Below are 18,107 nucleotides of genomic sequence, written 5' to 3' on the forward strand. Positions count from 1 at the left end.
GCAGGAGGGGAACATCTCTGGCTGCCAAGGGTCAGTGGTATTGTTCGTCTAGCAGTGTTGAACTTGGGTGCTACACTGAGTGCCTAGTAGTATAGATATAGTAGTATAGACATAGTAGCAAAGTACTGTACATAATGAATTTTGATTGAAGATGTGTGTTTTAGTCAATGGCAGACATTTGGGGCGGGTTTCAGCCAGGAATGTAGTGGAGGATATTTCCACCTATCTATTATTTCTGGAATAGTTTACCCACTTAAGCTCATATAAATCTATCATTTAAATGCATACTATAGTATAGAATAGATAGTAAGCAGTATTATCAGGTTGATGCAACCTTACACAATGAGACTTTTTGAGGAAATAAATAAATAATTTTGATTATTTGTGTTACCGTGATCATTGACTGGAGCTCATTGTTTCTCTGGAACCTTTTATTTTACAACTGGAATCAAGTTTGTTTAATCCAAACTCAAATTAGGCCTGTAGTAACCACCACCATCCATTAAGTGACGCTGTGCAATACCCAGGTCACAGACCTCATCGGAAGTGTGTGTGTTTTCTTTTCTTCTATAAGTCGCAAACATAGGCTACGGGAAAAAAATCACGCGTCGCCGCAGGATCCATAGTCTGTCGTGTTGTGATAATAAATACAGTTGTTGGTGAGCTGTATTAATACCTGCACGAATAAAATGGCTTTTGCTCCAGCAGTTTGGCTTGCTGTTCAGAATGAATTCGTGGGATATGGCGATGCGGGCGGTTCGTCTCCGAGGGGCAGCAACGTTATTACTTTCGACGACTTCGACGACGACGGCTTGTTGAAGATGTTCCACCTCACCAGACCGTGTATCACCTTCATCACGGACAACGTACGGCTGCGCATGAAGGGGGCCAAGCAGGTGACCAAACCCGGGGTAACCGTCGACGGGATGGTGATGACCACGCTGAACTACTACGCACACGGGGTCTTATCGCTTTCGATTCAGGAGCAGGTCGGCATCAATCACCTGGACAGTCCCGAAGTCATCTGCGTCGTCTCGAAACTCCTCGCAGACATGGCCGCTCAGTTCATCACGTTCCCGTTCGCTCGGGACGGCAGGGTCAAGATCGTCCACACGATCGAGGCGTTCTGCGGGATACCAGACGTGCTGGGCGTCCTGGCGTGTGGCCACTTCAAGATCCGAGCCTCGCACGCCGACAAGGATACCTTTCAGAACACCTGGGGATGCTCCACGATTATGACTCAGATCATATGTGACTGCGACGGGAACATATTGAACGTTGAGAAGTGTTGTGTGGGCAGCACCCGTGAGCAGGACATATGGGAGTCTTCCTTCAAGGGGAGGGAGATGGAGGGGGATCTGTATGGGAAAAACTGGGTTGTCGGTAAGTTGAAGGATGCAACAGAGACCATTATGTCGTGGGATTCCTCCTTTCCATGGCTTGATGTGTGCCTTGTACACACACTGGGTTCTATCTATTAAAGTATTTCCTGAACCACTCTACTAGCCATGTCACCCATAATACTGACATCCCATGACTTGAGTGAGTCTGCCTCCCAGAAGCTTGCCTTGGACAGATCAACAAACACTGTCTGCAGCACAGTGCTGGTTTCTGTCCAAGGCATTGAGAATATCATTTGTTGTCAAAATATAAAGCCAGAGATAAAGACTGATACAATATAAAATATTGTTTGTAAGCGAAGAATTATTTCAATAGGGCAATAGTAGTTTAAGTCTGAAGTTGGTTGGATATAGGGCAGTAGTAGTTTAAGTCTGAAGGATAGTTTGGAGATGGGGCAGCAGTAGTCGTTTAAGTCTGAAGGGTCTCCACTCTCCTAGCCCCTTTCGTGACTTTCGGTTTGCAAGCCTGGGGCTTTTGTGACCGGAGTCACTTGCTCACACGCCCCGATTACCCAGTAGAGAAACGACCAAGCGTCATCAAGGGGCTCGCGGTGTGTCAAGAATACATCAGATCTGAATTTCAAAGATACCCAGCGTACAATATGGGTCTAACACAGCTTCACGATGGGGTCTGGAAGCTCGGAGTTGCTGATAACATTTTAAATCATTTTCATAAAACGAGTGTACTCACAGAGCGAACCTTGGCAAAATGGCTGGTGCGTCCAGCGATCACTGCACTCCCTATCGGTCCCTGTTGGTCATTACAACAATACACAGGAGACGCGCTCAGCAGATTCTACCCTGTAATGGCCTATAGGTAATTGATTGATTGATTGAAAAGTTTATTAACAGATTGCAGAATGGGTACAGTACAGTACATCTCAATACATACAATTGTTAAGGGGATGCAGACCAGAGAAAGACTTTCGTCTTGTTTCCACCAGGGTCCCCCATTTTCAATTCATCATAACATATATGACATACATGACATACAGATAGACAGTACTGCTACATCTATACATTTATGACATATCAGATTTGCAAATACAGTACTGTTTGTGATACAAAAGTGTCCAGAAAAGGAGTGTATATACATTTGGCGTAGAAACTGTACATTGGAGGAGGTTGGTGGGGTGGGGTTGGGTGGGTTGGGTGAGGGCTGTACATTGGAGGTGGGGGGGGGGGGGGGTTGGGTAGGGGACACATACACATTTTACACTGTACATTGGAATGTTGACAAAGCCTTACTTGGTCATTTACTGTACAACTAGGTTAGGACATTTGTAGGGGCCAGTTTCGAATTGCAGTCTCACGTAGGTGTTTTTTGAGAGTGTTTTTGAAGGTGGGTAGTGATTCACATTCCTTTACAGCTTTAGGCAGGGCGTTCCACATTGATGTGGCATAATTGCGAAACGTGTTTAGTCCCTTGTTTGAGCCGAATCTGGGTTTTACATGATTTGTGGAGCTCCCTCTGGTGTTGTGATCGTGGTATTCACTGACCTTTGGGAAGTATTTTGACATGTACATGGGTACCTTGGTCGCGTAGTGTATCTTGTAGACCAGGCCCATTGCAAGTTGCTGTACTCTGTCGTCTACTCTAAGCCATCCTAGGTTGTCAAAGTGGGCAGGGGTGAGGTGGGTTCTAGGAGTCAGGTCAAGTAGTAGTCTGACTAGCTTGTTTTGAGATGTTTGTAATTTGTTTTTTAGTGCCTTTGAGGTGCTTTGGTACCATGAGGTGCAAGCATAGTCGTAGTACCCTTGAATGAGTGCTCCTGCTAGAGTCTTCAGGGTATTCTTGTTTACCAGAGAGGAGATCCGGTACAAGAATCGCGTTCGTTGGTTGACTTTTTTTATTACATTGGATGCCATTTTGTCACAGGAAAGATTAGCCTCTAGGATGGAACCCAGGTAGGTAATTTCATCTTTCCTTGTGACAATATTGTCACCCACTGTAACCGAGAAGCCGTCAGTCTTGCTGAGTTTGTTATTTGAACCGAAGAGAATGGACTCTGTTTTGCCCATGTGTAATGATAGTTTGTTGTCGGCGAGCCATATGCAGATTTTGCCTAGTTCCGAGCTGAGGGCTTTTTCAACCTGTAACTTGTTCTTGTCAGAGACCAGCAGGGCTGAGTCGTCCGCAAACAGGAACAAGTTGCAGTCACAAGCTGACGACATGTCATTTGCATAAATTAGGAATAGTAGCGGTCCTAGTATGCTTCCTTGTGGAACACCACAGCTCACTGTGAGGGGGGGGGATAGGGTACCGTTTACTTCCACCATCTGTTCCCTCCCCTCCAGGTAGGATTGTATCCAGCTCACTGATAAACTATCAAAACCAATTGCTTTTAGCTTGTCAATCAGAATGGTGTGATTGACAGTGTCGAAGGCCTTTTGTAGGTCCAGCATGACCATGCCGCAGTATTTGCCCGCGTCCACCTCTTGTTTGATGTGGTCGTTCAAGTAGAGAAGGCATGTGTCAGTGGAGTGGGATGTTCTGAAGCCAGATTGGAATTCGTAGATTAGATTTTTTTCCGCGAGGTATTTTTCGATCTGTTCGTATACTATTTTTTCTATGACTTTCGAGATGGATGTAAGGATAGAAACAGGGCGGTAGTTACCCGGGTCTAATTTGCTGCCCTTTTTGTGCAGGGGTGTTACTCTCGCAATTTTGAAGTCCTTGGGGACGTGTCCCTGTTTTATGGAGAGGTTTATTATGTGTGTGATGACTGGGGTGATGGCTGCTGCTGAGTCTCTGAGGAATTTGGAGGGGATGTTGTCATGGCCAGTGGCCTTGTTTGGTTGGAGGGCGCTCAGTTTTTTGAGTACCTCATCTGTAGTTACTATTTCCAGTTTGAAGTCGTCTTTGTGGACGCCTAGGTTCATGTAGTATGCTACTATGTGTTCTACCCCATACTGCCCTGAGTGGGAGGGTAGTTTGTTTACCAGTGTTGTGGCTATGTTTGTGAAGAAAGTGTTTAAGTAATTGGCTACATCCAGCTTGTCTGTGATGAGCGTGTTGTCCGTCTTTATGTTTATGTTTGAGAACCTGGTTTTGAGTTTTTTACTGCAGCCTAGTTGATTGTTGAGTAATTTCCAAAGTTCACGTGGTTTATTTTTGTTTTCCTCGGTTTTGTCATTGATGAAATTTTTTTTTGCAGTTTTGATCATGGAGTTTACGTCATTTCTTAGTCTGTTTCTTTCTAGTTTGAGTTCAGTCACGTGGTCTTGGAGTTCACTGCTCGTGCTTTTGGTAAGCTTTGACTGACTTTTACGAAACTCAGAGCATTTTTTGTCTCTGGCTTTCATAGCGGTCAGTATTTCAGTGTGCATCCATGGCTCAGCGCGATTTTTTACCCTGGTGGTTCTTAGGGGGGCCATTTTGTTTAGTATTGATGAAAATTTGGTTTTGAAGCCAAGCCAAGTTTCTTCAACCAGTGTACCATTGAGTTCATCTGACCAGTCCAGACTCTCCAGTTCAAGGTTAAAGGCCTCGCTAGAGTAGGTTTTGAGGTCTCTAGATGTGACTGTTTTGTGACAGCCAGCCTTTAGTTTTAGCTTTTTGCGGGTACAGAATATCATGTAATGATCACTTAACCCGCATGCTATAACCCCTTTACTGGAGATCTTGGACTTGTCAGAGGTCAGTATGAGGTCAATGGTAGTCTGAGTTGATTCACATATCCTTGTGGGTTGGGTGATTAGTTGGCTGAGGCCGTGCAGATCACAAAACCTATTGAAGGATTTGAAGACGGGTGCATTTTTTTGTTGCATATCCGTGTTCCAATCCCCAATAAGAATTTTTTCCGCATCCTCAGCTCCAGCTAAGCACACATCCAGAGTATCATAAAAACCAGTCTGTTCTGGTGGTCTATAGATTGTGCCTATTAGTACTGATTTTGCCCTTTCAAATAAGATTTCAATCCATACAGTTTCAATCTCGTCATGGTTAAGGTCAGTACGGTTGCTGAATTTGGTATCTTTGTGTATATACACACAGACACCACCTCCATACTGGTTCCTATCCCTCCTGATGATTGAATAGTCCTCGATTTCTATCTCTGGATCCTGAACAGATGAGTCAAGTTTTGTTTCTGTGAAACATAATATATTTGCCTTACCGTTTAGAAACAAATGTCTGATTTCAGCCAATTTCGGTTTCAAGCTGTTTATGTTTAAGTGAAATATGTGAAGTCCATTTTTGCTTGTAATAAGTTTGATGTCGTCACAGTTGAGGTAACTCTGTTCCATTGTGTCCTGTCCTGTGGTGGGGGGAGGGGGGGCGTTGTTGCTGTTTGTGCCGTGGGTGGGGAGGGGGGGGAGGGGTGATGCTTTGTCCTTTGCTGGTGTCTGTGTTCCTTTGTGTGAAAGCCCGCGATGTGGGGGGGGGGGCTGGTTGATTACAGATATGTCTGATTGTACTCCATTGTGGGGGAGGGGGGGGGGTGCCTTTTGTCCTGGCCTCGGCCCGGGTAGACTTGCTGGCATGGCGGGGCCAGCCAAGCTAACCGTCGGGTCCTTGGTGGTCTCGATGTCCCGCGCCGCTCTTCCTTTAGCCACTCGCCGAGTCCGCTGGGGCTTCTGTGAGGGTATGTCGCCGCTTGCTGGTCGGCTGGTGCAACTGCTGGCTGAAGCGTCAATTGCGTGGATGCTGTTGATCTCCGGCGCCGGTGTGAGGAGCACGTCAGCACGTCCCCGCGACGTGCTGGGCGCCTCGGTTGTGAACCCCGGTTCCTTCCCTCTCGCTGTGGCCTCTCGTGGGTTCTTTTGCAGGGGTGGCAGAGGAGGAATGTTGCCGTTGATCATGTCGTTAGCCGCAGTATGTGTGGGTAGCCGTTGATCTGTTGTACTGGCTGCTGCTTCTTGGATCAGCAGATTTGACTGTAGTCTCTGGTTCCGTGTCATTACGGGACCAGGGTTCTGATGAATGTCACCCGACATGAGCAGGTATAATAAAAACATTGATCTCTTATTACACTTGCCTGCCGGGGGTAATTTCTTTCGTTCCGGATTTGCAGTAAGTACTGTGTGGATGGTCGTGGCTCCGAAGGCAGGATGTTTCCTCTCCGAGCCCGTTAACAAATAGAAGTCGCAATGGGACTGCTGTTTTACGTTTTCGCTATCCTCCACTTCTGTCTGGAGTTGCTGCTTGAGTTGTGAATTCAGGTACAAATCCATAATCCACAGGAGGGAAAGTAGAAAATGCGCAAAGTACTTTGTTGTTGTTGCTCTGTTGCGTTGGTTACGGGAGCTACGTAAAATGCGACCGTCCATGTTGAAGCCGGATGACCAACAGGGACCGATAGGGAGCGCAGTGATTGCTAAACGCACCAGGCATGCGACAAGGAAAGTTGCAGAAGGAGAAGACGCCATCTTCCTGCCAGAGTTCGCTGTGAGTAGCACTTGTGTTTCCCAACAATGTTTTAAACTGTTTATTGGCAACTCCGAGCTTCCAGACCCCATCGTGAAGCTGTGTTAGACCCATATTGTACGCTGGGTATCTTTGAAATTCAGATCTGATGTATTCTTGACACACCGCGAGCCCCTTGATGACGCTTGGTCGTTTCTCTACTGGGTAATCGGGGCGTGTGAGCAAGTGACTCCGGTCACAAAAGCCCCAGGCTTGCAAACCGAAAGTCACGAAAGGGGCTACCACTCTCCATCCTTCAATAAGGGGAGAACATAGGCTGCTTTCCAGATTTTGGGGATTTAATTCATCTGGAGGCTCTGATTTATAAATATGAGCAATATGCTCATCAATAAAAATAAGCTGCAAGCTTTTTATAAAAACAAAAAAAGATAAGGATCCTACACCTACAATTCTGTTCAAAGCGACAGAATACAAACACATCCTGATCTCTTTGTGTAAGTCAGATATTGTTTTATTGATCCCCTTGGGGGAAATTCGGGCATCATAACAGCATTGGGGAGGGGAGGGGAGGTACAGGTATGGGCAGGTTAAAGGGATGCACCGGTCCGACTTTTTCAGTCCCGATACTGATACCTGGCCTTTGGGTATCGGCCGATACAGAGTACTGATCCGATACCCATTGTTCAATTAATAAACTGTATGCCTCACTGTGTGGAAGAGACTGGGATCATTCTTTTGTGCAAGGCAACATCAGGCTTGACTTAAAACATTTAAAACATACTTTCCTAACTTAGTGAAACAAAATGTAACAAATTAACACATAGATAAATGTCATCTATACATATTGTAATACAATTTATTGAATAAAGCATAAAAAAGTAAGAATAGTTTAAATTGTCCCCGATACCCGATCTAGTTATTTTAGTCATATCGGGGCCGATATCCGATCAATATCGGATCGGTGCATCCCTAGTTAATAGTAGAAAGACATAAATATAGGCAATACAAGAAGAGTAAACCGTGTAAACAAAGGTGCAGATGAGGGTCTGTATGCCCTATTGGTTATATTTATACGTTACAATAAATATAGGCAATGAAGAATTTAAATCTGAATATATATATATATATATATACTAGGAGTAAAAGTAAACGGTATACACAAGGTACCCTAACTGGCATGATACGATGTTCCTGATCTGTGTTGAATGATACTGCCTTGCTGTAATGTAACTGCTCTCTCTCTCTCTACTTGTACATCTTGAAGGTGGGAAAGGCTACCACTTAAGCAAACACGTGTTGACCGCCGTGTCTCAACCGTCGACGGCGCAGGAGGCGCGTTTCAACGAGGCCCACGCCAAAGCCCTGGGGGTCATGCAGAAGATGCTCGACTCCATGAAGACGCGTTTCAAGTGCTTGTCGCACCTGGGCTTCGCTCAGGAGAACTCCTTGGAGAAAAAGTTTGACGTCATCAAGGCGTGTTGCGTCTTGAACAACATAGCCATGAAGTTCTCCGTTCCCTGGCTGCCCGCGGTCGGCGTGCCGGAGCCCCTGCACCCGCACCCCCTCAAGCAGCGGCAGACGCCTGCAGGTGAAATCAGTCCTCCTGAGGCTGAGAAAGCCAGACAGCTGGTCATCAATTTCAACTTCAAGGTCCCTGCTGCCCCCGCTGACCAGGCCCCAGCCACCAAGGACAACACTGTGGAGAAGACGTGAACAGAGAGTGCCATTGTCTCCCTAGTCCCTTTTCAAGACCCAGGAGTAGCCTGAAGGTTACATACAGATTTGTGAATATTAGGGATGGGTAAACCTCACATAATTGCTATTTGATGGTCACTGGGAACTATTCGAATACTAATCGAAATGTGTGAGCTTAGTGAAACAACATGGCAAAGTACAAAATATTGCTACCATGTTAACATCTCCAGTCTCTTTCTTAAGCTTAATCTTTTCTGTTCTCCCAGCTGTTAACAGGCTGTACCCAGCATGCCGTTCAGCAGTGTAACACTTAATAGGGTCCCCTCTCAATACACTACACACGGTGTAGGCGCCGGTAAAAATGAGGGGAAATATATTTTTTGTGACAAAAAGCTATTAAGACTAAACTAATCGATTAAAATGTATTTTTTCTCACAAATATACGTTTTTTTAAGCGATGCCCATGCCAATCCCTAGTAAATAGAGGCAAAGCTGGGAACTGAGACAAGCTCATAACTGTAAATACATACTGTACTGCATGGAAGGATGGATGGACGGCTTTGAGTTGGTTGCTCAGCAGACTGCACCCCACCGTCCCAGCCCTATGTGAGGATTTGACTCGCATTTGAGAGACTCCATTAACTTGGGAAAGTGGGCTCAACAGTTTTGTTCAGAGAAAGTTTTATTGTTTTGTCATACAAATATAGTTGCATTTCTTTCAATGTATACATTTCTTTACGTAAATAAAATTGGAGAAAAAAAAGTCTTCAGTCATTTGGAGTGTAGTTCCTTCACAATGGATGTATCTCAAACCCTGCCCTCCTTTCTGACAATTGTAATTGGAGGATCAAGAAAAGGGGGTGGGGATAGGTCAATTAAATTATTTAATAGCAGGCATCTTTAACACACACAAAAAAAGCTGCCTCAAGCAATATACAGTAAATCTTCATCAAAATACAAATTACAATATATATATATATATTTTTTTTTTTAGTGCTGTCAATCGATTAAAATATTTAATCTGATTAATCGCATGATTGTCCATAGTTAACTCGCGATTAATCGCAAATTAATCACATTTTTTTTATCTACCTTAAACAGATCTTTTTCAAGTTCCAAGTTTTAATACTCTTTATCAACATGAGCGTCAACAAATGCTTGCTTTATGCAGCCATTTAACACAAAAGGATGACCCTCATGCATTGCAAATTTGCATAAAATTCAAAACAGTGATGCACAAAATAACTTAAAAGAAAATAATAATTTAAAACAATGAATAAAGTGTGCATGAAATAATAGGGGAAAGAAAACGTTAGGAACTTGTTACATTCACCCACACAAGGGCTGAGTAATCACCCCCCCCTCTCTCTCTCTCTCTCACACACACTCTCCCAGCTCTCTCTCACCCCCCCTCTATCTCACACACTTCAGAAACAAATATAGTATCAATGAGAGCATCAATAATACACCTGAGTGAAGTCTAGTAAAAAATAAAAAAATCTTAAGTTAATCGTGAGTTAAAAAAAATAGTGGCGTTAATAGAATCGGGCGGTAATACCGCGTTAACTTTGACAGCCTTAATATTTTTTATATACAAATTATATAAATAGGCCTACCATTGTCATGTTGTTGTCCTTTCTATATTTGAATGGTTTCATTCCAAAAAGCTACTGTAAAGCTACATATGGCCATGTTGTCTCATGTTCATTACTTTCCAAAGTACAGATAACGCCCATTTAAAAATAACTAAGAAAATGTCTCGGGAGAGTCATTGCAGTGGGTTTTCAAATCTTTGTAAACCGGAGTGCAGGTTATTTAGCCTCAGACGTTTGTATTGGCAAGGTCTTGCAGTGCCGTTGTATTGACATAGATCATGTCATTGGTGTTCTCATAGAGGTTCTCCGTGTCCTCGTATAGGTTCTCCTCAATCTTTGGTGTCGCCTCCAGGGAATCCATGATGCACTGGTGCAAGAATACATACTGGGACTGAAGGAAAGAAAGATGCCAAGAGTTACTACAGTCCTCTGTCAAGCTTGAGTCATTAGGCATGGATTGATAGTACTTCTAAGCAAGTATTAGATTTAAGTATTGTGATGAGTTATTCGTTACTGGATGGATCTGAATTATCTGGAGTATAGCACCACTCATGTTGCTTTTTTCTACTCAAACATTGATTGTCTGAGCTCTTTATTAAAGGAAATATGACATACAAGAGTTTTACATGTAGTTTGATACTGTAAAGAATTTGTTTTATATTTGTATTTTTCATAAACACCCTAACCAAAAATGTATTTTGAGATAGTGACTAAGAATCATGTAGTCTATATAATATCATTTTGAATATAATAAGTACAGGCATATATCCCTTAACTCAAAATACAAGTGTTATATATACACAATACAAATGCAAAAATATGGGAACATTTACTGATAGTCACTTCATGTATGAAGAGCTCAGTCAATCAATTGACTTATCTCAAGCCCCGCCCTCTTTTCTTGATCCTCCATGGACAACAAAGTTTGTCTGAGGGAAGCAACAGTTGTTATTGGAGGATCAAGAAAAGAGGGCAGAGCTTGAGATAGGTACATTTACGATTTAAAACGTGTCTAAAGTTTAAACCCATCAATATTAGGGATGTCCGATATTATCGGCCGACCGATATTATCGGCCGATATCGGCAGTAAAATGTGATATCGGAAAATATCGGTATCGGTTTAAAAACAAAAAAAAACAATAACAATATTTGTTATATATATATCCAGTGAAATTATTAGTTACCTGAAATTATACAGCTTTTTGGACGGGGAAACCCTGCATATATCGGTATCGGTTGATATCGGTTGATATCGGTATCGGAAATTAAGAGTTGGACAATATCGGAATATCGGTATCGGTAAAAAAGCCAATATCGAGCATCCCTAATCAATATGCATACATCTGAGGGACACCACAGGAAGGTTATATGATAATAAAGTGCATAATACCTTTCTCCCCAGATATTCAGAATGTATTTACATTTTTTATTATTAATATTAAATGATTGCCTATAATAACGCCTAAAAGCAGTAGTCATTGTCACTCTTTTGCTGGCGATGGTAGATCTCTCCAGTCTAGGAAAATGGCGAAGTACATTTACATTTAGTCATTATATATAATATATCCATATATAAATGGACTGCATTTATATAGTGCTTTTATCCAAAGCGTTTTACAAAATCCTCACATCTTACCCATTCACACACCGACGGAGGAGGCAACCATGCAAGGTGCCAACCTGCTCATCGGGAGCAGTTAGGGGTTACGCTCCCCCGGAGGAGCAGGAATCGAACCGGGAACCTCTGGATTACCAGACGACTGCTCTACCTCCCAAGCCACTGTCACTTTTATCCAAAGCGACTTACAAGTTCTGTACAAAATGTCAGCAGGAAGGGTACACCTCTGGCAGCTAGGGGTAAGTAAGATTGTTCATCAAACAGTGTCGAACTATAGACACATATTAGCATAGTAGGTAGTAATATAGGCAAGGTAGATTACTTAGTATCAAAGTGCATAATAGTAAAAGACAATTATGGAAGGTTAGTACAAAAAAAATCTAATTTCAGATATTGATTGAAGTTTGTTAGACAACGTTTAGCCGACGGTGGGAAATTGTGCGGGTAAATCTCATGCTCAAAAAGGTTGCCGACTTAGATTCGACAGCTAGATCATTTTTATAAAACATGGGGTTGTTTCTTTACCTATGTTGGGGAACAGGGTTCAATCGACACCTCATAAGCAATACTCACTTTTAACCTAGTATCTGGTTGGTCAACCTGTCACCATGTGGTGAGGTGTAACTTGATGTTTACCTTCTAATTAAATTTTTTTTTCATTCCTGTCTTTCTTCTGTACAATCCTTGTCTTGAGTATACATATCTGTCCAACTGACTATGTCTGAAACTATTGAATATAAACTACAGTGAATACACCACAAAATAAATATATATATCATAGTTTCAGACATAGTCAGTTGGACAGATATGTATACTCAACATATAAGTCTATTGAATATAAACTACAGCGAATACACCACAAAAGAAATATATATATCATAGACTTATATGTTGACTACTTATATGTAGATATGTGCAATATGTCTAGCATATATGTGTACAGTTTGACCTACTGCTCACTTTGTATTGTAATAAAAACTTCAATAAACAAAGTTATAAAAAAAAAAGGTTGCCCACCCCTGCCATAGGTGATGACCAGCTTGGGCCTTCAAGCTGAGGGGAAGATCATTCAGACCTTGAGAAAAGGCAACGTTTCACACTGCAGGCAAAAGTGGCCCAAATTCTTTTTCTCATAATGTGACTCAGATCAGTTTTTTTCATGATAGTGTGAACAGCACAAATCACATGGAATCTGATCTTTTCAATTCTGATTTAGCCCACTTTCATATGTCTTGATTATTTATTTGCAATGCGACCTCAATCTGAACAGTGACTTTCATGCAACTTTTACATCACTCTAGTCTAGATCGATATTTGTCACAACTTTCTTTATGTCCATCGTCTTTATTGGTCATTTGAGCATGCAAGCCAGTTCAGGAGCGTGACCAGTTCACACTGGAATCTGATATTGGTCACATTTAAAAAATAAAATAAATAAAAAACAGCCAAACAAAAAAATAATCAGATCTGAGCGCTATAAGGCTCCGAACGAATAAGGTTGACCCCTGTGTCCTATGATTTATGGAGGCTGTAAAGTAAGATTGTCTGGGGAGGATGTTGTCATTTCCTTTTCCTATATAAAAAAACCTTTAAAAAGGGACACTCCACCCATTTTTAAGAAGTCAGTGATTTGTCACAACATGCAAGTCTTAGTACTCTGGTAAAAGTTAAACTCCTCCATTCAAACTTCAACTTAAGTAAAAGTATTTTGTATATCAAAGTAAAAAAGTATACAATCTACCTATACAACGTTTGTGTATTCCAGTGCCTGGGAGCATTCGACCCTCGATTCAGTGACCCTTTAAAGGTTATGTTAAAGTGGTATGAAATTGTACTTGGGTAAAATGGTGCATTTATATAGCGCTTTTATCCAAAGCGCTTTACAATTTTGTTCCTCACATTCCCCCATTCACTCACACATTCACACACCGATGACGGAGGCAACCATGCAAGGTGCCAACCTGCTCATTGGGAGCAATTAGGGGTTAAGTATCTTGCTCAAGGACACTTCGACACGCTTCCCGGGAGGAGCGGGAATCGAACCGGGAACCTTTCCGACTACCAGAAGACCTTCTGAGCTACTGTTGCCCCACGTACAAAATACCATTGTTGTCACATTACGCCACCGCAAAATGGAATAATTTCAGTCCGTCCACAAAGTACTTACACCAGTGTTTTGCCTTTTTTGAGATATTTGAAAGCATAAATTGTCAGCTTACCGTCTTCTCCAGAGTCAGACAAGAAGATAGATACCGGTAGACGGTAAGCAAATTTTTCATAATGTTGGCGTGTTCCTTAAAATGTGATTTTATTAGAGACATACCTCTAATAAGTACTCAGTGGCTTCCAGTAGCATTGCTAACAAACGCACACAAATCCACAATTTCTACCCCAAAGTCTCAGAAACCAAAACACTGGTGCAAGTGCTTTTCATGATGAACCAAAACAACGAGCTTTGTGGCAAGCTGGACAAGCTTCTCAAAATGGGCGAGGTAACCCCCAGAGACGGTCTTTAAAGTGGAGCGTTTACCTCTGTCTGAACCATGTGCGGTCGACTCAGCCTCATCAAGTGCACAAAGGCAGCGATGCCCACCGCCTTCTCCCTCTCCAGCTGCTGGAGGAACACGTCCAGGGCGATGATGGTGCCAGTCCTGCCCACCCCGGCACTGGCGGATGCAAAGGCAATGCGGCACAGGTCAGTTATTAGCATGCACTGTGCAGTAGGAATGGGCATTGATTTTAGAATATTCAAAAAATATATCTCACGTTCACTATTCGTTAAAAAGAAAACTATACGTTAACGTGGAAGCTCAGACATTTCAAGTGACTTTCGGAATGAATGCTTTTGTACCTGGAAATATTGTTAGCCTGCTGCAACTCGCAAATATCTAGCTGTTAGCAATGGCATGATTGATTGATTTTATTTGACATAATAAAATACAATACACAGGTGCATACAGTATACAAATATATCAGGATAGCGCAAGAAAGTCCTTAGACTTATTTCCATTGTGGTCCCAATAATCACTTGTTTGATTATGTCACGTTTGCTATAAACTAAAAACAAAATCATAATATTAGTTATGGAATATTTCCTAGTGACCTAGTTTCCTAGTTTTGTCTGTTTATGTAAAGTAACAGGTGCCGCACTGCAGTGGCTGCCTACATTTTGGTGACATGCATTTAGGCTCCAAACATTTGCTGATTGCTGCTGATTAAAGTGAGATTAGAATAACAAAGAAATCTGATTACTACTAGCTACTCAATCATTTAGAAACATTGCTTGTAATTTGTCTTGGTGAGTGCACAGGTAAACAACAATCATACACATAACAGTACAATAAATCAGCATATATGTAGAAAGAATATATATACAAAGTAAGCAAATAAACTAAATAGGCATACAGATACATAATAAAGTGTCTGAGAGTCTGGAGTATGTTTCATAATTGTTAAGAGGTCCCTAGGGGACACGGTTGATCTGGGCATCATAGCCCGAACAGATGGTGAGAAGTTAAGGGCCCACACTGCCTTGGGATACAAACTCAGTTTTGCCTCAGTTTCTCTAAAACGGTTCCTTTGTTTAAATATCTTTGAGGCCTTGTCCCCACACACACCCCCCCTCCCATCTTTTGAGCTCAAATTGAGAAGGATTATATTGCTCTACCTGCAGTGGACGACAGTAGGGTTGCCGGGCCCCTGGCCTTCGATGTGCTGTCTGATCAGTCCTCTGAAGTGGATCAGGGCCTCTGTTCCCTCTGGGACTCCGTGGTCAGGCCAGGTGGTGAAGTGGAAGTGCTTCACTGAACGCACTTCTGACGTTTCATTCTGTGAAAATCATCATCATCATCATCATCATCATCATCATCATCATCATCATCATACATTCATTAACACAGGTCCCCAATACTAGACTATGGGGGTTGTTGGTACTTTTACTCTTACTCATAGTATATATTTGGTTTCTAATTCTGTATTGCCTATATTTATTGTAACATATAATATATAATAATATATAATTGGTTATAATAATATAACCGATAGGGCATACTCTTCAGCACCTTTTACACTGTTTATTTTTTCTGAAATTCTTATATTCAGATCTAATTTGATATATTTATTTATGTCTTTCTACTATTACCCTGCCAATACCTGTACCCCCCCCCCCCTCCATGCTGCTATGATGCCCAAATTCCCCCAAGGAGATCAATAAAGGAATATCTTATCTTATCTATACTGAATATATATGGATTTGGTTTAAAAAAAAAAAAAAAAAGGCCCACAGCTCATTTTTCTTTCTTTCACCATAATAAATGTGGTGTTTGTTCACATACATTTATTAACCCCCTTTAAATCTGAATATAGGTTTGTTTTACTAATGTTTCAAGCATGGCCAATGTCAACAAACGGACACAAAATACGAATACAATAAGACCTCACATTAGTCTTTGTATCAAGAGCTGAGTGACAGTCAATCAATAGAGAATGAAATGATAAAAAATAAAAGATTCCTATATATACTGTATATATATATATATATATATATATATATATATATATATATATATATATATATATTTATTTATTTATTTATTATATATCTTTTTTGGATGTGATGGACCCTGGATAGAACTCACTCGCTCACAACCAATCTGCCCCTAGTGGTGGTTCACAGACATGGCACTTTGTGTGAGACCAGTTCAATCCAAATGAGAGCTGGACATGTTTTCTATATCTTACAATAAGTCAAAGCTGTAGATAAATCTATGCATTCAAATATTTTCCCCAGCAAACACTGGTATATTTCTAAAGTTCAATATGCAGACGACACTTCCTGGGTTCCGCTGTACCAGCTGTATGTCGGTGCTAAATTCGGCTCATCTACGTCCAACATTGTGTTAAATATGTTACACATATTGCACCGTCCAAAAATACTACATGTGCAGCCTATTCCATTAACCCTTTCACTGCCGCACTACCAAAACGGTTAACCCTTTCACTGTGACAATTCACAGAAGGTTAACCCTTTCACTGACACAACAGCCGGTTAACCCTTTCACTGCCACACGACAGAAGGTTAACCCTTTACTATCACACAACCGACGGCGACCGTTAAGAAGATGTTGAAGTCCGCCTCTCAATGTCAATTCGTTCTTCAGATCTATGATTGTTTGTTTTCGGGGTGTGGGGATATTCTTTTGTTTACGTTTACGTACCTAAAATTGTACCTCATCCCATTTCTCCATTTCTGCTTTGCACTAGATAGTACTGTACATTAGTACACTGCATAGTATTGTGTATTGTATATTATATGGTAACTCAGAACATTGTACATATGTCTATACCGAACACTGTGACCTCATTTTCTTCTTCTAAATTCATGCTATATTATGTTATTATGTTTTTTGATACTATCTTGTCTAGCACAGTCTCTGGAGCGTAACAGTAAGAAGCATTTTGTATGAAAGTATTCTGTACTTCTGTATGACAACTATTAAAGAACTTGAACTTGAACTTGAATCGGGCCTTTGATATTGAAACAAACTCTCCGGTATGTCCTGTAAGTCGAGACGTATTCAAGAAGATAGTTCCGTGAACATGATTTGTCACACAGTTTTCATTCTTTCTATTGTGACTTGGAACTGCACTGCTGCGACCAGGCAAGCGCTACCGGAGTCTCATGGCCACAGAGAGACTCAAAAGGAGCTTCTATCCCCAGGCTGCTCAATGTGGACTGTATGTGACACTAACTCATCCATTCTACATTCACTGCACACAACACCCTCATGCACACACTCACTTTAAACATTCACCTTCAACATTCCCTCACTTTAGACACTTTAAACTTTTTTAAACATTACATTACAAACATGTTTCTATCTATTTATTCCTACAAATATGCACTACCTCTTCTGCCTCGTTTTTGCATACATTTTCTCTTGGCATTTTGTACATTTTAGTTTTGTATATTGTATATTTTGTATAGTGTTGTTCTTGACTCTTACTTTTTAACTTTATTTTACTGTATGAAGCACAATCTTAGGAGGCTCATACAGAACCAAGCATTTCACTATAATGTACATTATATGTGACAAATAAAACATAAACACATTTGAAAAATAGATAAATAACATCAGGGTTTAGGCTGACATTTTAGGAGACGTTTCATACATTTTTCACCACAAATTCCCTCAGTGTCCAGTTCGGTGTTTTATGTTCAGATTTCACAGTGACCAACAGATCTCCATAAAGGCAGGGAGTGTAGTCCAGAGGCCAGTATTGCTCACACTTGATCTAGGAAAGAAGCACATTAGAAAGTCACCATTCTCCTTAATAAACATCACATTCAAACATGTGGGCGCATTAATAAAACATTTTGGGGAAGAGAGGCTCGATATCGGTATGCACATTAATAGGCCTCTCATTGGCCC

General features: G+C 41.5%; 2 protein-coding genes across 2 annotated transcripts in view; one reads left to right on the forward strand and one right to left on the reverse strand.

Moving 5' to 3' along the window:
• Positions 1-617: 617 nt before the first annotated feature.
• On the forward strand, positions 618-10,218 carry LOC311236219 (putative nuclease HARBI1). The gene is made up of 2 exons (XM_084323867.1): positions 618-1,383; positions 8,033-10,218. The coding sequence occupies exons 1-2, from the start codon at positions 690-692 to the stop codon at positions 8,479-8,481; spliced, it is 1,143 nt and encodes a 380-aa protein (XP_084179993.1). The 5' UTR covers positions 618-689; the 3' UTR covers positions 8,482-10,218.
• A 32-nt stretch (positions 10,219-10,250) lies between these two features.
• LOC311236221 (receptor-type tyrosine-protein phosphatase H-like) overlaps positions 10,251-18,107 on the reverse strand; it is a 47,629-nt gene continuing 39,772 nt past the window's right edge. The window contains exons 16-19 of the mRNA XM_084323869.1: positions 17,848-17,970; positions 15,344-15,504; positions 14,207-14,342; positions 10,251-10,449 (exon numbers count right to left, since the gene is read on the reverse strand). Coding sequence (XP_084179995.1) covers positions 10,285-10,449; positions 14,207-14,342; positions 15,344-15,504; positions 17,848-17,970 — 585 coding nt within the window. The 3' untranslated portion in view covers positions 10,251-10,284. The remainder of the gene's footprint in view (positions 10,450-14,206; positions 14,343-15,343; positions 15,505-17,847; positions 17,971-18,107) is intronic.

This window comes from Notolepis coatsorum (assembly GCF_963971535.1).
Source record: "Notolepis coatsorum genome assembly, chromosome: 10".
NCBI classification, from domain to species: Eukaryota; Metazoa; Chordata; class Actinopteri; order Aulopiformes; family Paralepididae; genus Notolepis; species Notolepis coatsorum.

What these genes read in the sequence shown, in the direction of transcription:
- LOC311236219 (XM_084323867.1), top strand. Translation starts at nt 690, where the DNA reads ATGGCTTTTGCTCCAGCAGTTTGGCTTGCTGTTCAGAATGAATTCGTG. An exon ending in TGGGAAAAACTGGGTTGTCG is followed by an intron (nt 1,384 to 8,032) that starts GTAAGTTGAAGG and finishes TACATCTTGAAG; the next exon opens with GTGGGAAAGGCTACCACTTA.